This window comes from Sceloporus undulatus, chromosome 4, assembly GCF_019175285.1.
Source record: "Sceloporus undulatus isolate JIND9_A2432 ecotype Alabama chromosome 4, SceUnd_v1.1, whole genome shotgun sequence".
NCBI classification, from domain to species: Eukaryota; Metazoa; Chordata; class Lepidosauria; order Squamata; family Phrynosomatidae; genus Sceloporus; species Sceloporus undulatus.
In genome coordinates, this window is record NC_056525.1 from 3333570 (window position 1) to 3354698 (window position 21129).

At 45.7% G+C, this 21129-nt stretch overlaps 1 protein-coding gene across 4 annotated transcripts; it reads left to right on the forward strand.

Moving 5' to 3' along the window:
• Positions 1 to 129: 129 nt before the first annotated feature.
• Positions 130 to 20676, forward strand: PLAGL2 (PLAG1 like zinc finger 2). Of its 4 annotated transcripts, none has more exons than XM_042461758.1 (4): positions 130 to 222; positions 5155 to 5308; positions 8378 to 8736; positions 14631 to 20676. In XM_042461758.1, exons 3-4 carry the CDS (start codon positions 8486 to 8488, stop codon positions 15835 to 15837), a joined length of 1458 nt encoding a protein of 485 aa, XP_042317692.1. In that variant the 5' UTR covers positions 130 to 222; positions 5155 to 5308; positions 8378 to 8485; the 3' UTR covers positions 15838 to 20676. The 4 variants fall into 4 exon arrangements, with proteins under 4 accessions (XP_042317692.1, XP_042317693.1, XP_042317690.1 ...); XM_042461756.1 differs by lacking the exon at positions 130 to 222 and adding an exon at positions 235 to 552; XM_042461759.1 differs by lacking the exon at positions 5155 to 5308 and having other exon boundaries at positions 132 to 222.
• The last annotated feature ends 453 nt before the right edge of the window (positions 20677 to 21129 follow it).

Sequence of the window (21129 nt, forward strand, 5' to 3'; positions counted from 1 at the left end):
CTCTACCGGAAGTGGCGCCATGGAGGCTTTGACCGCACTCCGACCAGGCGTTTCCATGGCGACCTGTTTCCCAGAACCCCTCCCCCCTCGCGGGGAAAGGGAGAGAGCATAAGCGGCAGGTTGGGGCCACTTCCGGTCTGGGCCGGAAGTGGCGCCGTGGAGGAGGCCTTCCTGGAGGAACGGCGACCGCGCTTCCAAAGTGGGCTAGTCCGCGTTTCCATGGTGAGCAACATCCCGGCATGCCCAGCGTATGTGAAAGGGGTGTGTATGAAAGCACCCGCGGGCAAGCCCGAGCCGACTTCCGGTCTGGGCCGGAAGTGGCGCCATGGAGGCCTTGAGGGGCGCGAGGGAGCCAGAGAGGGAGGAAAATCAAGGCCGCTGAAGCGCTGCCGTCCCTCTCTCTCTTCCTCGTCGCCCTCCTTTGTTTCCCCAACGAATTAGTCTTCCCCGCCGGAAATGGGGCCTCCGGTAGCGGAGCAGCAACCGGGCCCTCCGCCGCGGCCTCCTCCTCGTGAAGGCGCCCGGGCGAAGCAGCAGCAGCAGCAGAAGGGGGTGAGACAGCCGCCAAGGCGGTTCTGAGGGGACTCGGTGGGCCTTGGGGGGCGGGAGAGGAAATGCGCATGCGCGGGAAGCGGGGCCTGAGGCTGCATCCACACAGCAGAAATAACCCGCTTTGGTCCCGCTTTAACTCTTTCTGGCTCAAGGCTATGGAATTTTGAGAGTTGGAGTTTGTTGTGGGCTCCAGAGCGGAGCTCCGCTCAGGGTCCCACAATAAACTCCAACTCCCAGAATTCCATAGCCTTGAGCCAGACCAGAGTTAAAACGGGGCTAAGTCGGGTTATTCCTCCAGTGCGGCTGCAGCCTTGGGGGTGGAAGCAGGGCTGGATTTGCGATAACATTGCAGCCATTATATAACAGCGAAGTTCCCGCCCCGAGGAGCCTCCAGTTTAGTTTAGCAGCTTAGATAATCAGGAGGAGGCTAGAATTCAAAGGGATAGCTGTGTTAGTCTGTAAAGAGACCTTATAGCACCTTTGAGTTTAAGAATTCAAGGCTATAGCCATGTTAGTCTGTAGAGAGATCTTGTAGCACCTCTTTGAGGCTAAAAATTCAAAGGGATAGCCCTGTTAGTCTGTAGAATCAGCACGAAGAGGGATCTTGTAGCACCTTTGAGACTCACTAGAATAAAGAAGTTGCCGGCGGGAGCTTTCTAAGGCTTCAGCCTGCTTTTTCAAATGCATAAGGAGAGAACATGGAATACATAGTCAAAGATATACAGTAGCCTTGTGGAATCAGTATGTAGAGAGATCTTGTAGCACCTCTGAGACTAAGAAGTCAAAGATATAGCCCTGTTAGTCTGTAGAATCGGTCTGTAGAGAGATCTTGTGGCACCTTTTGAGACTAAGAACTCAAGGCTATCGCCATGTATTCCATATTCTCTCCAAAAGCCCCTGAACAAGCAGCCTTTGAGACTAAGAATTCAAAGATATAGCCCTGTTAGTCTGTAGAGAGACCTTGCGGCACCTTTGAGACTCACTGAAAGAAAGAAAAGTTGGCAGCATGAGCTTCTAGGCTTCAGTCTACTGGAGAAGACTAAGAATGGGAAAGGCAGCTTTGAAAGAGCCAGAAAAGGTCTTAAAGAGCAAAGATATATAACTGAGCATGAAAGTTAGGAAGAAGGTGCAAAGGCAGGCTTACTGTTGAACATAAAGGAAACAAAAATAATGACCACAGAAAATCTACACAGTTTCAACCTAGACAGTGAGGAAATAGAAACAGTAAAAGAGTTCTCATATCTAGGATCAAACACTGATAGAAATGGGGACTGCAGCCAGGAAGTCAGAAGAAGACGAAGAATAGGGAGGGTGGCTATGAAAGAACTAGAAAAGATCCTAAAATGCAAAGACATACAATTCAATTCAACATAGAAGTCAGAATCATACTAGCCATTGTATTTCCTAATACCTTGGATGGATGTGAAAGCTGGACAGTTAAGAAAAAAGATAGGAGAGAAAACAATTCATTTGAGATGTTGGGGCTGAAGAAGAGTGCGGAGGATCCCAAGGACCGACAAAAGGACAAACCAATGGCTCCTAGAGCAGATCAAGCTGGAAACTTCCCTGGAAGCCAAGATGACCAGACTGAGGCTGTCTCTCATTCATAGGGTCCCCACAAGTTGAGGTTGACTTGATGGTGGTTACCAATAGCTGCCATTTACAGATATGATAGCTGGACAGTTAAGAAAGAGATGGGAAGAAAATCCATTTGTGATGTGGTGCTGGTGAAGAGTGCTGAGGACATTGTGGATGGCTATGAAAGAACTAGGAAAGATCCTAAAATGCAAAGATATACAGCTCAGCACAAAAGTCAGAGAGGTGCAAGGCATTGTTTTCTCTATTATCATGTACGGATGTGAGAGTTAAGACAGCCAAGAAGACAAACAAGTGGGTCCTAGAACAGATCAGAGCAGAACTCTCCCTGGAAGCCAAGTTGGTCAAATTGAGGCTGTCATATTTTGGCCCTTCATGAAAAGGGAGGACTTACTGGGGGAAAAACAACAATGCTAGGGAAGGTGAGGGAAGTAGAAAGAGAGGAAGACTGCATGCTAGATGGATGGACTCTGTTGGATAATCAGGAGTAGGCAACTGAAGGCAAGGGACGAAAGCAGGCTGAGAGGAAGAAGAAGAAAGGTAGAAGAAATCAGAGGAACATTGGAGCTGCATCCGCACTGCAGAAATAATCCATTCTTGGCACTACTTTAACTGCCATGTCTCAGTGCTATGGAGTTCTGGGATTTGTAGTTCTGTGAGCCATTTAGCCTTTTCTGTCAGAGAGCTCTGGTGCCACAAGAAGCTACAATTCCCAGGATTCCATAGCATGCAGCCATGGCAGATGAAACGGTGCCAAACCAAATTATTTCTGCAGTGGGAATGCAGCCTAGGACTAGGAAGGGCAGCTATGAAGGAATTAGACAAGATCTTGAAGTATAAAGAAATAATCATTAAATACTGAAATTAAGATTGGAAATTGGAAAAAGGAACATCAATAGTCTTAAGATATACAGGTGACAGCATAATACTGGCAAAAATATCAGAGATGTGGAAAGACAGTTAAAGGAGGCCAAGGTAGAAAGGGCAAAGGCAAGTTTACAGCTGAATATCAAGAAAACAACAATTATGACCACAGAAGGTCTACATAATTTCAAAGCAGATGATGAAGAAATTGAAATGGTGCAAGATTTTCCATACTTGGGCTCAAACATCAGAGCAGAGATTACAGTCAAGAAAATCAGAAGAAGATTTGGACTTGGACGGGCAGTTATGACACATGTGAATGGATATATACTAGTTATGATCTGACAGGTGATGAGAACTGTGTTGGACTTCTGACTTGTGAGCAGAACAATTCTTCCATTGTTTTATATGATTCTATGATTCTAACACAAATGTTATATGCTTATATCTAAAGGTTTTAGACTATTTTATCTGTTAGCCGCCTTGGGTCCCTTTCTGGGAGAGAGGCAGCATTGAAATGAAATGAAAAGTTTTGGAGAAGAGTCCTTAGAATACCATAGTCCACTAAAAAGAGAGATAAATGGATCCTAGAGCACATCAGGCCCAAACCCTACCTGGAAACAAAAGTCCAAAACACACTACAGAAATAATCCAGTTTGAGATCGCTTTGTATGTCTTGGCTCAGTGCTAGGGAATTCTGGGAAGTGTAGTTTTGTGAGATGCTTAGCCGGCTCTGTCAGAGAGCTCTGGTGCCACAATAAACTACTGTCCCCGGAATTTCCTAGCAGTGAGCCAAGGCAGATAAAGTGGTCTCAAACTTGATTATTTCTACAGTGTGTTTTGGAGCAAAGATGGCTAAACTGAGGAACACACTCCCTTGGACAGAGGCTAGAGGCATCTGTCAAGGGTGCTTTGATTGTGAGTTCTTGCATGGCAGAAATGGGTTGGACTCGATGGCCCTGAAAATTTCTTCCAACTCTATGATTCTGTGAGGCTGTCGGTATTTTGGCCATATCATGACACGCAAGGACTCACAAGAAAAACTATAATGCTTGGTAAAGTGTAGGGCAATAGAAAAAGAGGAAGGCCATATTCCAGATGGATAGACCCAATCAGAGAAGCCACAGCCATGAATCTGCAGGACCTGAGAGCAGGGTAGTTGAGGATTGCATGACTTGGAAGTCTCTCATGCATAGGGTCACCATGGATCCAGGTTGACAACAGCAAATAGTTTCATGGCCTAGCCTTGTTTAAAAAAAAAAAACCCATGATAGGGTTGCCATAAGTCAGAAAGGACATAAAGGTACACAACAACAGCAACAGGTGGAGACTAGAAGGATTAAAAGGGATAGTGTGGCTACAGAATTGGAGAATTTAAGCTCAGCTTTGGAGGAAGACAGAGATGGGTGCCTCAAGAGGGGGCTACAGTCAGGAGATAACCTCATCCAAGTGTCAAGAAAATGGTTATGTCATGACTCCAGTTGAGGGGATGAATTGGTAGATGATGCAGAAAGCACCTTCTTCCCCTCTGGGTTGGGCTCTAGAGATTTGCCCATAGTCAAAGAAGACCCCCCCCCCAATAGGGTAGTAAGAGTCCTCCTTTAGAATGAACAGAATTTCTTTGGGATTGAGACCAATAAAGTGGTTATCTGGTAGTACTCCAAACCACCAGATATTTCCACAGACATTCCTGCTTCCATTTTGGCAACAGGTGTGAGTGGAGTGTCATGCAGTGAATGTGTGGATTTAGGCTTTTTTTTAATGTGCAGTGCCATGCAACTAGCATTAACACACTCCACTCACATGCGTCCCATTACAGATGTTTCCCCATGGGTGATCTTTAGACTTTTAGTTTCTGGCGAAGGGATGTGTCTTAGCTTTGTTTTTATTGTTAACTATCCTCAAGTCGATCTTGATCCATGGCAGCCCTGCGGATGAGACACCTCCAAAACTCCCTGTTCTCTGGTGCTCTGCTTAAGTCTTGCAAATTCATACCCGTGTCCTCCTTAATAGATTCCATCCATCTAGCATGTGGTCTTCCTCTCTTTCTGCTTCCCTCCAGCTTTCATTTTTTCTAATGATTCATGTCTTCTCATGATGTCCAAATTACAGTAGCCTCTGTTTTGTCATCTTGGCTTCCAGGGAGAATTCTGGCTTGATCTGTTCTAGGACCCATTTGTTTGTCCCTTTGAGTGTTCATGGGATCCTCAGCACTCTTCTTCAGCAGCACATCTCAGATGATTGGATTTTTCTCCTGTCTTCTTTCTTAACTGTCCAACTCTCACATCCACACATGGTAATATGGAATACAATGGCTTATATGATTCTAACTTTCATGGTCAGTTATATAACTTTGCATTTTAAGATCTTGTTTAGTTCTTTCATAGCCACCCTTCCCATTCTTAATCTTCTTCTGATTTCCTGGCTGCAGTCCTCCTTCCGATTAACGTTTGATCCCAGGTATGAGAAATATTTTATTATTTCTGTTTCCTTAGTGTTTTAGCTACTTGGCCAATATATAGCTTCCCCAGGCAACCTAAGCTCTTAATTAGGTTATGACACTTTGATACCACTTTAATACTAAATTATAGATGTTCATATATGTGTCTTCGAAACTGCTTATGTGCATAAGAATTGCTCTTAAAAGAGTTTCCAAATGCTAATGTTTAGCATTGTTTTTGCACTTTTCTTGGGTATTGCCTTAGCTATTGTTTAATTAGACTTAGGTATCATTTTAGCACTTTTTCAGTAGAGGTATAGCTCAGTTATCAAATCAGATCTATTCCTGGGCATTGCTACTTTAAGAGAAAAATGGGTAACAAAGGCAGAAATAATTTAGATAGAATAGGGATGGGTTTCTATAGCACATGTGCACACACACATGAATGGTTCAGCATGTTTAAAAAACATTTTCCTTCAAAACTAACAACATAGACATGTGAAAGAAACAACCAGATCAAGTAAACTTAGTATTAGTTGTTTAGGGACCACTTGAAGGCTTCATCCAAAATGCATCCAGGGATGAGATTTTCTTCCATTAGTTTCCACTTTTCTTCAGATTGGAGGCTAGACTTATAGATCTATATTTTTTAACATGCTAGGAGGTAGTTGGTGAGGCAGGCCTATACTGTATGTTTGCCCCACTTCTCTCTGATTAGTTATTCATGCATGGTCCATGAGGGATTTCGGAGGCAGCCTTTGTTTACCTTGCCCCTTATATGCAGGCTGGAATAGACTGTCACACTGCTATCTCTATGAAAACTCCATTCTGTGGAATCCCTGAGGGATGCAGTTTTCTCTGCCAGAGCACTCTTAATGTCTACTCAGACTAAAAGTTGCATGATTCAATACCCCGGTTTCTCTTTAGATCATATAAATCTTTCGCCTTTTAAATGTCCCATGATTCTGTAGGATGCACTATGCCGGTTAAATTGGTATCAAAGTGCTGTAATTATGCAATGTGAAAGAGACCTTTCTCTCTCATTTTTGCAAACTCGCTGTCCTAAGTGCTGATGGGCAGTTCCATGTTTGCTGAGGGAAGGGAGGGAGGGCATGAGAGGAGAAAAGGGCTGCAGCTCTGGCTGTGTGCCCACGCCCTGAGAGGATCATGTGGCCATGTCCTGTTTGACCTACTTGGATGGGAACACTTGGCCCAGCTGAATGGCAGCCTGCCCTGTCAGCTTGCCAGATTCTTAGGCAGATGTGAAAGCACACAAATCATATTAAGAACGGGGTGGGGGAGGTTTAAATCTCTCAAAGGTGACGCAATAGGGAATTCCACTTGAATAAGGATCAAGAGCAAGCTTTATGAATTAAAAACCAACAACATTAAAATGAGAGGGAGGCATATTAATCAGAGGGATGGTTCAGTCTCTTACTCTGGAGATTTGGTGTGAAAGATGGCTGTGCTTTTGCAGCAGGGAGTTCTAGCATGACTCTCCTTTGGAAATGACACTAATAATAATAATAATAATAAGAAGAAGAAGAAGAAGAAGAAGAAGCTTTATTTTTACCCACTTCTCAGTCAAAAGACAATTGAAGCAGCTTACAGTTAAAAGATTTACAGTACCATTGTTCCATATTGTACTTTGTGCTAGAGGACACATCTATGCTCCAAGGAACTTACAATAGAAAGAAAAAAAACACGATAAAGGAATATTCCACTTTCCTGGCTGTAAAAAGGGACAGCAGTCATTTATTTCATAGCAAAGATGAGAGTTTTAACCCCCTTTCTCATAGTCATATAGAAGTTATACTGTGGTGAGGTTTATCTCCAGTGTATACATATATCTTGCACACTGCTACCTGGAATTGTGTCTCACTGAGCGTAACAGGCATATTTCTGTGTTTAGAATGGCAGCGTAAGAGTATGGTTCCAGCTATTCAGGAGCTCCTGTTCCCTAAATGGCTCTCCTTATTTTTCATCCTATTCCTTCTTCAGAAATGCCAGAGCGGCTCATAGGGGCACACACAGAGTTGCTTGTCTGGTCTCAGAGCTGAGCAATGGCCAGGTCTCCCCTCAGCTTCACCACCACTATAGCATCAGTCACCCTAGTCAGTCATTTCTATCCCAAAATACATTTACTCAGCAATAGGAATATGATGTAGCATCTGCTTTCAGGGTCCTGTGAGCTGCAGAAGAGCATGAGGTTTTCTATGCTTTGGTGCTTTTTCTCGTTTAGAACATTTGTACAGTCACTCATAGTGTTTCAGCTTCAGAGATGAAGTTGAGATTGTAAACTGGATTAGAAGAACTAGAATCCAGTGTCTCTGGATATCTTTCTGCTAAATCCTAATCCTCCAGCAACTTTGCAAGGCTAAGGGCCTTTATAACATGGAATCCAAACTTGTATCAAACAAACAAAGATGAGCTAGTCAGCAATTTTTATTAAATTTGAAGGGATGACATGTTTGTTGCTAGAATTCTATTTGAGTCTTGATATGTAAGAGTATGACAGTAGAGTTCTTTCACAGTTTTGAGAACAGCACACTGACGACTCAAAAAGTGCCAGAAGCTTAACATTTTTTGATTCTGTTGTCTAGAATTTTTTTTAGAAAAATCTTTCCACTTATGTATAAGAATGGAAAACTAGGTAATAGCCTTATTTTCTTCCTTGTATTTATTTATTGCTCTCTCAGCCCATCAAGGCTCCTGATGTGGTATACAACAAATAAAAATAGATAAAAGAAGTGAAAACAGTTCAAAACAGTTTTTTTTCAATAAAAAATGTGCACACAATTACATGCAGTTCTTAAGACCCTATGCAATGAAACTGTGTGCTGACCTCCCATCCCCCAGGAAATGTGTGTACACATTGATCATGCACATGTTCATTTTCCTTAAGCATGTCATCGGTCCTTCCAGGTGGAGACCTCTACCTATTGAAACTTTGAAAAGTGTTGGTGGATGTGACTGTACCAGTGTGATGCCTATGGGTTCTACTTCATATGGCCCTCCTCCAGTAGGCCTGCCATGACAGCATTCTTCACCAGCGTCCCCAACTGGATTCAAGATGCAAAGCAGGAGGAGGAGGAGGCAGGCTGGAAATTAGTGCCCAGAGCCAAGGTCCGAGAGAGTGAGAGTCAAGGAAGATGCCAGTATGAGCTGTCGGGAGCCTCTTTCCCCAGTGTGGATAAGCTGAGAGCAAACCCAGAGCAGAGGCCTTACTGCTGTCCACAGCTGCATTGCGGCAAGGCCTTTGCCTCCAAATACAAACTCTACAGGTATGTGGGATAATGTGATATACAGTCCACATGTGGACCATATCTCCCCATATTTATTTCTGAGCTGCCTTTCTCATGGATGGGACCCAAGGCAGTTCCCCCCCCCCCAAAAAAAAAGAAAAGAAAAAAAAGGATCAACTAAAACCTAGTACATTAATAAAGACAATTAAAATCACTAAATTAAAACAGTTTAAAGGCATACAGAAGTTAAATATAAATCTCACAGTCCCATAAGAAGCCTTCATGTGGACAAGCACACATTAAAAGTTGGCTTTAACAAGAGGGTCTTTGCCTGCCAGTGAAAGCAAAACAGGGATGAGGGCAGCCTACCCTCACATGGAAGGGCATTCAGAGAGTGGAAGCAGTGACTGAGAAGGCTCTCTCTCATAGTGGGACTGAAAGAAAGAACTTCCCTGTAGAGATTAAGACTCTGGCAGGTTTCTGGAAGGATATGCAGTCTTTTAGATATGAGCCTGCCCCTCTCTTAAGGTCTGTGGAAGCCCTTCTCTCTGTCCCATCACCCTGTTGGGTAAATCTTGTGGGAGCATAGGTAGGGTATTCTTTGTGTCTGCTCCAAGGCTCTGGAACTCCCGTCCTGAAGAGGCTAGACTTGTGCCCTCCTTGTTATCATTCCACAAGCAAATGAAGACTTTTTTCTCCAAGCTTTTGGAAATTGATCACTTGTAGATCAGAGCCTTTAATTAATATACTGTAGTGGATTGCTTACATTGGTAGATGCTCTTTTTAGTGGGCATGCTTTTAAAAGTATTGATATTTTAATTCTAGAGTAATTTGCTCTTGTTACACTAGCAGCAAGGAAGCACTTGTGAATGATAAGATGAGACTGGGATCCAGAAGACACTTACGGAGTATACATTTGTCCTGGACAAGGATCTAGGACAGCCATTGCTGGGTGGTCTTGGCCAGTCACAATGTCACCACATTTCTCAAACTCTACACTGTCTTGAGCCCCTTGGAGGAAAGGCATGATAAACTTAATAAATAAACATGTCTGTTTATAATGCTATCTCACCCCTGTCATGGACGGACCATTTCCTGGTCAAGTTAGGACTGAAAGCCACTTTCCATAAACCCTCGGGGGTGGAGGACCCCTACATGGTCCGTCCTCAAAGGCTGATGGAACCCAAAGGTCCAAGACACCCTAGAGCAGGGGTAGGCAACCTTTTTGAGCCGGGGGCTGGGTGCTGTCCCTCAGACAACTGGGGGGCCGAAGCCGGGGGGTGGAGCCTCCACCCTCCGGGCGCAGAGCGCCCACCCTCGGGGCCGGGCTTCCACCCCCAGGGGCGAGGCCACCTCTTCTTTGCCGGTCCTTGACGGGGCCCCAGGCCCGTCAGAGGCTGGGAAAGAGAGCCGGCGGGGGACCACCAGCACTGGAGGCCTCCCCCTCTTTGCTGACCCCTGCGCCAGAGGCCTGCTGCCGGAGCCCTCCTGGAGGACCCCAGCGAAGGCAACGGGCCTCTGGGAGGCCCGCTGCTGTCGCAGAGCCCTCCTGGAGGGCCCCTGGAGGCAACTGGCCTCCCGGGCCCGCCGCCGCCGCCGGAGCCCTCTTGAGAGGACCCCAGTGAAGGCAACAGGACTCTGGGAGGCCCGCTACTGCTGCCGTCGGAGCCCTCCTGGAGGCCCCTGTGACAGCAACTTGCCTCCCGGGGCCCGCTGCCGCCGTTGGGGCCCTGGGCACCGCCATTTTTCCTCAAAATGGCAAGTGAAATCTCACGCGACCTTCCGTGCCATTTTTTTGCCCCAAATGGCGGCGAAGTCTCGCACGACCTCCGGGAAGGTCGCACGAGATTTCGCAGCCATTTTTTCCTCCAAATGGCGGCGCCCAGCCCCCAGAGCCGAAAAGCCGCAACGTGGCGGCAGCAGGAGCAGCCGGGGACCGGCTCAAAGGCCTCCGCGGGCCGCATCCGGCCCACGATCTGGAGATTGCCGACCTCTGCCCTAGAGGGTATTATGTTTGGGAACGATGGCGACACTGTCGAAACCCTGGTTGACAACTGGAATAGGAACCTTACCGGGGCTGTAGACAGTATCGCTCCCGAGCGTCCTTGCTGGCCCGCTCCAAAGAAAAGACCCGGTATACAGAAGACCTTCGCCAGATGAAGCGGGCTGTGCAACGACTAGAGCGCTACTGGCGGAAACATCAGAACTTAGCTGACAGAACACTCCATGAGAACATGTTACATTCCTACGGAGTGGCAATCGATGCAGCTAGGAATTCGTTCTGTGCTGCACAGACTGCATCAACAGAGTCTTGTCTGGCAGAGCTGTTCAGGGTGGTTAGGGAACTAACTCAAACCCTGGCCACCCAGAACCCTTTATTAGATCCAACGGTTGCCTGCTGTGACGCTTTTAACAACTTCTTTGCTGATAAAGTTTCTCAGATAAGGGCTGATCTTGACGCCAGCCTTCGGACAGAACCTTTAGTAGAGGCATCCAGTGACTCTGGTAACAAGGTTATTCTGGATCATTTTGAGTTTGTGAGTACTGAGAATGTAGACAATCTCCTTGGGTGCATGAAAAGGACAACTTGCCCTCTTGACCCTTGTCCCTCTTGGTTGACGGTGCAGGGAGGAGATGTTATAAAATCTGCACTCCATCTGATAATAAATACATCTCTTCGGGAAGGTACTGTTCCATCATCCTTGAAACAGGCAATCATAACGCCTCTTTTGAAGAACCCTTCTCTTGATCCCCTATTAATGAGTAATCATAGGCCGGTCTCCTTATTACCATTCTTGGGCAAGGTGATTGAGAGGGCAGTCACCTTTCAGCTCCAAGCGGTCTTGGATGAAACCGATTATCTTGACCCATTTCAAACTGGCTTCAGGATGGGTTACAGAGTTGAGACTGCCATGATCGCCTTAGTCGATGACCTCCGTCTGGCCACTGACGGGGTAATATAACTGTTGGTGCTCTTGGACATCTCAGTGGCCTTCGATACCTTCGACCATGGTATCCTTCTGGAACGCCTGAGGGAATTAGATATTGGGGGCACTGCACTCCAGTGGTTCCAGTCCTATCTCTCGGGAAGGTTCCAGATGGTGAGGCTGGGGGACAACTGCTCTCGTAAAAGAGACCTTACATCGGGCGTCCCTCAGGGCGCCATTCTGTCCCCCATGCTATTTAACCTTTACATGAAGCTGTTGGGAGAGATCATCCGGAGCCATGGAGCGCGGTGTTATCAGTACGCTGATGACACCCAGATCTATCTCTCCATGTCTCCGACTGATACAGTGACTAAGGACGGCATCTCTCCTCTGGACGCCTGCCTGGAGGCAGTAATGGGCTGGATGAGGAAAAACAGACTCAGACTGAATCCAGAGAAAACAGAGATACTCATGATAGGTGCTCTGAGTCCAGACAGGGAAATTTGTCATCCTGTCCTGGACGGGGTTAAACTTCCCCTAAAGGACACAGTTCGTAGTTTGGGAATACTCCTGGATCCATCTCTGCAATTATCATCTCAAGTAGATGCGATGGCCAGGAATGCTTGGTACCAGCTTCGGCTGTTACGCCAACTACGTTCTTGTCTGGACCGAGGGGACCTAGAAAATGTAGTATATGCACTGGTAACATCTCGCTTGGATTTCTGTAATGCGCTCTACATGGGGCTACCTTTGTATCAGGTATGGAAGCTTCAGTTGATTCAAAATGCTGCAGCCAGATTGATCACGGGGACAGCTAGATCAGATCATATAACGCCCGTATTAAAATCTTCACTGGCTGCCAATACGTTTCCAGTCCCAGTAGAAAGTGTTGGTTATTACCTTTAAAGCCCTAAATGGCTTGGGCCCGGGTTACTTGAGGGAACGCCTCTCCCTGCATAATCTACCTCGCACTCTCAGAACAACAGGTAAATTATTACTCAAACACCCTAAGGTGAGACTGGCGACTACCTATCAAAGAGCTTATACAGCAGTAGCGCCTACTCTCTGGAATGCTCTTCCAGAAGAGATCCGCCTCAGTGGAACAGTGGAAGCCTTTAAAAAGGCATTAAAAACCTATCTCTTCCTACAAGCTTATCCTCCCAACTCCCTGTAGTGAAAATATTCCCCAATTGACTATGTTGTATATATATCCTTTGATTTTAATATTGTTGAATTGCTTGTTTTTAGATAATTATGCTGGATTGAAAATTGTATTATTGTTCTTAATTTGTTTTTTATTGTATTATGACATTGGTCATATTTTATCTGCTGTTCACTGCTTTGATCTACAAGGAAGAGCGGTATATAAATAAACAATTTATGATTTATTATTATGTGTTAACCTCTGTTGGCAACTCCTGAAGAGGCTGGTTTTAACACCTTTCAGGACAAATGACAGATTTTCTAAGCATCAGCTGCTCATCCGAGTCAGGCAGTGCCTTTTTGCTTGAGAATATTGCATCTGTGCAACCCTGCAAGAAGACATAGTACTTTGGGATGGTATTTGAGAACCTTTTGTAGTCCATTTGAGGAATAGGGCTTCATCACCTCACAGGACTGTAATTTATTTAGATTTATAACCTGTTCCTTAAGCCTCAGAGCGGGTATTGTTATTCATCCCAACCTTTTGCAATATTTCACCTTATATCCTCATCCAGATAGAAAAGTGAGGTTAACAATGATTTGCCAAAGCAGGGGCTGAATTTTGGTTTGGAAAGGGCTCTGTCAGATCTCTCAGATCCTTATGCAACGTCATTATACACTTTAGAAAGGTCTGCTGGATTTCAGTTTCAATTTATAAGTGATGAGCACTTCCTTGCTGTTTGTATGGCAAGAGGAAACTACACTTCTGCACACTATTAAGCTGTGGTATTTTTTTTACCACATGGAAACATGCAGCACAGATGGAGGAATCAAGCAGGATTGTCTTCTGATAGACCCAACAGATGAGTCAGGAGCCATTTGAACTTAGATTAATAGCCTGCCCTGTCTTTTCCACTGGGATGAGGGAGCCTACAGGGTTGTGATTGTAGGCTGCATATTCTGCTGGCCATGGACAGTTTAAAGTTTTCCATAGTTTCACTCTAGGTTAAGGGTGAATGAACCTGAACATTGGACATGTCCCTTGGTAAATGGCAGTGCAAATACAGTGTTAGTAACAAAATAGGAAGATAAGTATTTGGGTGATAACAGAATAGAAAAAGTGCCCATGTGGTGTGTTGTTTTGGTCTGGACTCTGCACATCCATGGTCTGAATCCAGCCCAATCTTAAAAGGAAGGCAATGGCAACCCCCCAGCCCCCGAAAAAATCTTCCCAAGAAAGCACTGTCATAGGGTTGTCATAAGTCAAGTTATAAGTCTGAAAATGTGATCATGGTGTCCCCCTGCCAGGTAAGTCTGAAAATGTGAACAGCAGTTTTCTTTGCAGAAAGGGTAAACAATTGTAAGAAGAATAAAAAAAATAGAGTCAGTAGCATGATCTTGTCATGCAAGCTTTTGTGGCTTTTTCTTTATGGCTTATTTATGGTTTTGGTGGCACTGGCTGAGCTAAGAATTGCAATCCTGGATCAGACTAGAGGCCTCTGTGACCCAGAGCTGTCTTCACAGAAGTTCTCTGCCTTTGGGAAATCAAAAGCAAGACATGAATGCAACAGCACCTAGAATTCAGGGGAAAGGTACCTCTGACATTGTATCTCATATCTGTAACTACTAGTAATTAGTAGCTAAAATACTAGTAGTTGTCACGCAAGACCTGTATCCAAGGGTGGGGATGGTTTTTCAACTACATGTTAGTTGGTCTTTAGTCCCATAAGTGACTGGCATATACATACTACTTGTTTCTCAAAAGAGTAGGAGCTGGGTTTGTAGAAGCTGGATGTGCCCAGATTTTGTGGTTAGGAGGCATTTGCAGTTTTTGCTTCATCTCTGTTCTCTTTTTCTGGCAAGGCACCTGGCCACCCACTCTGCCCAGAAGCCTCACCAATGCATGTACTGTGAGAAGATGTTTCACCGCAAGGACCACCTCCGCAACCACCTTCAGACACACGACCCCAACAAGGAAGCTCTTCACTGCCCAGAGTGTGGGAAGAACTACAACACCAAGCTTGGCTACCGGCGTCACCTGGCCATGCACGCTGCTGCCAGCGGTGACCTTAGCTGCAAGGTGTGCCTTCAGATGTTTGAAAGCACCCAGGTTCTGCTGGAGCACTTGAAGGCCCACTCCCGGAGGCCATCGGGAAGTGTGAAAGAAAAGAAACACCCGTGTGACCACTGCGACCGGCGCTTCTACACCCGCAAAGATGTGCGGAGGCACCTGGTCGTTCACACAGGCCGGAAGGACTTCTTGTGCCAGTACTGTGCCCAGCGATTTGGCCGTAAAGACCACCTGACCAGACACATGAAGAAGAGCCATTCTCAAGAACTGATGAAGATCAAGACAGAGCCAGTGGACATGCTGAGCCTTCTGAGCTGCAATTCAAATGTAGCTGTGAAGGAAGAGCTGAGCCCTGTCTTGTGCATGGCCTCCCGGGATGTGATGAACAGCAAGAGCTTCCCTGGGATGCTACCCATGGGCATGTATGGTGCGCACGTCCCTGCCATGCCCAGCTCAGGGATGCCCCATTCTTTAGTCCCCAACCCTCTGCCCATGGGGATGAGCTATCCTCTAGATTCGCCCTCCCCGCCACAGCCTCCCCCAAAGTACCAGCTCGGATCTACCTCATACTTGCCTGACAAAATCCCTAAAACAGAGGTGGACAGCTGTTTGGCAGAGCTCCCTGGAGGCCTGTCTCTGGTGCCAGGGGATCCCTCCTCATCCTCTCCTCAGCCAGTCACACTGGAGGAGACGCTACTCTCCAAGAGTCCTGCTTTGCTTTCTGAGGCTCTCTGTGCTGCTAACATGGACTTCTCCCATCTTCTAGGCTTCCTCCCCTTGAACCTTCCTTCATGTAACCCACCCGTCTCTTCAGGGGGGCTGGTCATGGGCTATTCACAGGGGGAGACCCAATCCCTCCTCACCACTTTGCCACCTCAAGAGCCCTCGGGAGGTGCTGCTGCCTCCCTCGGCTTTGGACCCCTTCATTCGTTGCCTTCCATGTTCTCTCCTGGCTTGGGCGCCACCACCTTGCCCCGTTTCCACCAAGCATTCCAGTGAGAGCCAGAGAAAGTGGAGCTTCCCTGAGTATGTGCAGACAGAGCACAGCAGAGGTGCCCATGTTTTTCCCCCTACCTATCCAAAGCCTGGGAAGGCGTCAAAGGGGTGCCTGTGGACTGGAACTGCCACATAACACTTGGATGTATGCCCCAGTCCTGGACAGTGAGTAGGTTGCAGTAAATAGAATTTCAGGTATTTTTTTTCCTCCCAACTTCTTTGGTAAATCAGGAAGCACCCGTCTCAGTGACCTTCCCTGGAGCTTCCAGCCTCCTCCTGCTTTAGAAAGGAAGTTGGCTTGGCGTTTCCCCCTCAAGTTAAGGTTCTGCATTTCATTGTCTCAGTCCACAGGGCAGGCTGAAATCATTGATCTTGGCCCTGCCATCCCTCTTCCATCATCTCTGCTGATTATTCTTGCAGTGTTAAATCTGGGGTTTGTACAGACCTAATACTGCTTTCTTCAAAGCCGCTTTACAGAGACTAATTTCAGCAGAATTGTGTTTACACAACCACGGATCCTTTCCCCACCATTACCAGTCAGGAAGTGCCAAGAACACAGTCTCTGTTTCTGGCCTAGCTCTCACACTGTTTACACAGTGCAATCAGTCCACACTGATTTCACTTCACTACTACTTCCATTTCTTCCCCTGTGGGGAAAATAGAACTGACTTTGGACTGTTTCACCTTTTGCCAGTTTAGCAGTCTGCTCTGTGGATAGTTTCCCTAAAATGTCAGTACAGGCCAGAAGTCTCCTGCATCACAGTTGATCCAGCTTGCTTCTGTTTGTTTGAGAGCAGTGTTCCCCAAAGTGCATATAGGGACAGAGATGGGGTAGGCAGTAACTTAGTCTATTTTAATGGAAACTCATTGCCTGGGTAATCATTCCTTTATCATCTAGCACTGTTGTCTATGGAGATGGCTCTTGATCCTTGAATATTCAAGCACAAACAAGCAAACCTTAGGCAACTTAAATTAAAATGGCCTTGCTGGTGGGGTTGGGGCGGAGATGGAGCCTGTTTTCTAAGCTATGAAAGTAAGCTGGTTAAGGGGTAGTGGTAGTACAGGCCAGTGCCTACGGGTCGTGGAAAGAAGCTGGCTGCAAAGGCCATGCCCATGTTTGTCAAGTACTGCCTGCAGTGCATAATATGCTCACCACATAGACAGAGGCTGGATAGACAGGACTGGGGTTACAGTCAATGTCAAGCAGCCTTATTTCCCCCCACTGGCTCTGCAAGACTGATGCTATATTTCTCTTAAGGGAAGGTTGATAATATTTGTGGGTGGGCAAATTTAACTTATCAGGTGTATTGTCTACACCCCTCCCACCTATCCCTACACTGTTTACCAGCCTTGCGCAACCTCGAAAGCTCTTCTACTCCCTTGTGCCACTGTCAGTCATCACAGACCCTTAGAATCATAGAATCATAGAGTTGGTCATCCTCAAGGGCTTCTGCCCTTCTCTAACACAGCCTGTTCTAGTGGCCCCCCCCCCCCCCCTGTATTTGAGAGAATACAGCTGTAACTGGTCTGGTGGTGTGGAGATGCTGCTCTTGGATGTTTTGCTGGGAAGAGCTACATCTTCCAACCTTACTATGACTGGTGGCGACTCCTGCTGAATGCTTACCTGTACGAAGAGCCCCCCTGCTCCTGTTTCCCCCATTGAGCTGATGTTAGGAGGCTATAGAGGTGGCTGCTACTGCATGAGAACTCCCACGCCTCTGCTTCTCCTCTGCACATTTGCAGCCTTTCCTCTCTCCCTCTTGCTTTAAGGTCTGCCTCATTTACCTGCGGTTTCTAGCCTTACCTCAGTTGCCTGTATAGACTATTCTATATCACAGTGAATACCTCATGGTGTAGATTCCCTCCTTCCCTGTCCACAGACTCACACCTGGTCACTTGGTGGCACCCTTTGGGATCAGCCCACCAGTCTTGCATGTTGGGGCATCTGCATAAGCTCCAGATATGCACTTCTGTATACCTCATATTCGGTAGGGGACACAGAGTCCCCTTTTGCCTGCCCCGGTATTTTAAGCCTACCTCTGTATTGGTTCCTCCAATGGTCCTGCTGGATCCCTGCCTTCAGCAGATGAATGGAAAATTTGTCTACTAATTTGGATTAAGTCCATCTTGCTTTAAAGTCTAGCCTCCCTTGTCCCATTGATTTCTAAAGTTTTGTTATTTTGTGTGCAGGATTCCCCTCTTCTTTGCCCAACAGACATGCCTTGTAGGCTTAGCTGGCCTTACTTCAGTTGTAATTGTTTTCATATCAGTTTAATGTTCAGTATAATTCTTACCTCATCAGTTGCATATGGTGGTGAGCTTCACAGACTGTGCTTCCTGGCCTGTTTTAAGACGTTGCCTTTCTGATTTCAATGTGTGCCTTGTGCTGATTAAAAAGGGGACTGCCTGGTCTTCTCCTTCAGTATTTTTAAATACCTCACTTGCATCACCTGTTACTCACTTTTTCCAGAAATGGTTGCACAGTCTCCCCTTATGCAGTTCTCTCATCATATCCCTACCTCAATACCGCGATGCTACATTTTCACACTTTTATTTTTCAGCAGTGGTACAGCTGACTTTGGAACATAGCTGATCCAAGAGATTGCCTGAGCTGAGTTGCATGATTTTTCCAGCGTTTGGCACCTGCTGCCTCTTCTGTTGCTGATTTTACTATTTGCAGCTTTATGTTTTGGCAAGATGTTTTCCTGGGAGACAGTACAACCTTCTGGCACCCATGATTCTGAATGTTTCGGACATCATTAATGATCTCTCTTTCTTTACCTAAGATATACATTAAGTTTGGGTTTATTTTTTAAGATCCAGAAAAATCTTGAGCCTCCAAATATTACTTTGCTAGAAACTGGAAATACAGTAGATATTCTTTTGTTAGCCTTAGATGCAGAATGGGCCCCAAAGCAGCTTTAATGTGTTAATCTCTTTGTCTGACTTGTTTGATCTTAAGTTTCTGACAGATCAGCCATATGTTACTGGATATTTATAGGAGTAGAGCAACATTATTCACTAAAAATGTCAGCGATATACTGTCCTATACTGCCTCCCCCTGTTCTAATGTAGAAAGCAAAGTACAGCAGGGATGCAAAAGTCTTTCAGTCTCATTCTCATGGCATTTCTCACCATCCCACTGGCTTTGTCATTGCACCTCTAGTTTCATAGCATTTTGAGCTTTTTTCCCACTGCACAGAAATCCATGTGTGTTTTTGTTCAGTTCTTGCAGAATACAGGGCAGGAGAGTTGTTTGCATTTTCATGTTGATCCCCAAATGTGTGGATTTCCAAAATGAATGTATCTTTTAATGTACATTTTTCTGAGAAACACCTCAGGTCTCAGAAGTGTACAAACCTCTGAGGCAAGATATAGTCTCTTCTGTTTTCATTTGGAAATATGAAGTCAAGGAACGTCTATCCCTATATCTTATTAACTTTAAAAACTACTTGGAGGTGGGATGTTGTTGAGCAATATGAACAGGGGGGAATTGTGGGGAGTGGGTGTGAAGAGAGGGGCTCTAAAGGCCTCATCCACTATTTTCAGGAAAAAGCAAATAATGTGCCGATCATGGTGCCCTCTCTCAAACACCAGCATTTTAAGACTGTTCATAGGAAACATCTTTGGTGGGGTGGTTTTGTACAGCTATGCCAGTCAGCCTTTTGCCCTGTTAAATGATCTTCAGAGGGAAGGTAGTTGAACTGTTGCCCACACTGCTAGACAATAGCTTTTTAAAGGAAAGGGCAAACAAAGCTGTAAATGCTACTACCTCTCTCAAAGCCAAGAATCTATAGTTGCTTGTGCTTTGCTTACAGGAATCATTTGTGGAATAGGAACTTTAGTTCACAGACCAGCATTTATCCAAAGAAAACAACTACATTCTGGCTGGGATCCTACATGCGTGTGTAGTTCCACCCCTGGAGTTGCACATCCTCCCATTGCCTGCTGTTGCTTGCAGAAGGGAAGGGAAAAGGTGACTGAGACCATAGAGAAGCAGCTGGTCTCAGCTCTTTTTTTGGGGGGGGAAATGAGACTGTACTTTCAGATGAAATACATTCACTGTTTCCTTCCCCCAGGAGCCCAGAGCACCTGAATTTTCATGGCCTTTTTTTGAATGGGCAAGCTGATAGCCCCCACCCTACTCAAAAAGGGACTTATTGTGCATATAAGCTGCACTTATCTGCGCATAAGCCACTAACAGAATGCTGGCCTTTGACAGGTATAAAGTTTGCCATGTTGTTTTCTTTTGGTCAGGGTGACTCTTGGAGGAGGAATGAGCAGACCTTAGACTAAGCAGTGAAGGAGATATTTTCACCAGATCTTGGGAGTCTGGACTAGTAGTTTCTTAAATGTGGGATAGAAGGAGGTTGATGCTCTCAATTAAGATCTCATTAAGACTGGGGATGGAAGGAAAGCAGGAAATTGACTGACTCTGAAGCTGGTTACCAAGCAGCTTCATTGGTTTCACCAGTAGGATCTAGGGCAGAGACTACTAGAGTAGATCATCAAATCTAGTAGGGTCCGCTCTAGTCGCCTCTGCCCTAGATCCTACTAAGAGCAAGAAAAGGAGTAAATGGGCCAGCAGGTGTAGTATATAGAAGAATATAGTGTACATTAAAGTCCGGCATGAACATGCCTACTTGAAGCTCATGCCCTCTAGTGTAGTTTCAAAAAATTAGGGATGCAAGAAAAGTTAATTTTGCAATTAGAGGTGGTTTAGGGGCACAGGACCCCCACACATTTAAAAAAAAAGCCTTTTTTTTAACCCAAGAGGATACCTCTCTAGGAATCTCTAGGTCCTCCAGCATGACTTTTGGTAGAAGTTGACAATAGAGTCACACTGGAGGACTTTGAGATTCCAATCAAATTATTATTATTATTAACCTTTATTTATAAAGCACTGTAAATTTACACAGCGCTGTATATACAAACTTTTAGTTAGACGGTTCCCTGACCTCAGGCTTACAATCTAAAAAGACACGACACAAAAGGAGAAGGAATGGCTGTGGGGAAGAGGATCAGGTCCAGCAGTTTTTCTCCACCTCAGAGGCCTGGACCAAGGCAGATGGACTGGAGGGAGGGCTTGGCTTCTTAATGGATGGTTAAAAGGAGGCATCCTGGGTCAGAGAGGGGCTTGCCCCTGGGAACGCTTCTCTAAACAATATAGTCTTTAACTCAGTTTTGAAGCTAGGTAGAGAAGTTTCATGAATAAACAAATCCGTTAACGTCAGTATCGCAAATGTGGAGGGGCAACTGTATTCCTGCATTCCTCCAACCATCCCCTGGCCCAGA

Excerpts from the sequence above, each read along its gene's own strand:
- PLAGL2 (XM_042461758.1), top strand. The coding sequence starts at position 8,486 with ATGACAGCATTCTTCACCAGCGTCCCCAACTGGATTCAAGATGCAAAG. Across the intron at positions 8,737-14,630 it reads TCCAAATACAAACTCTACAG|GCACCTGGCCACCCACTCTG; the intron begins GTATGTGGGATA and ends TTTTCTGGCAAG.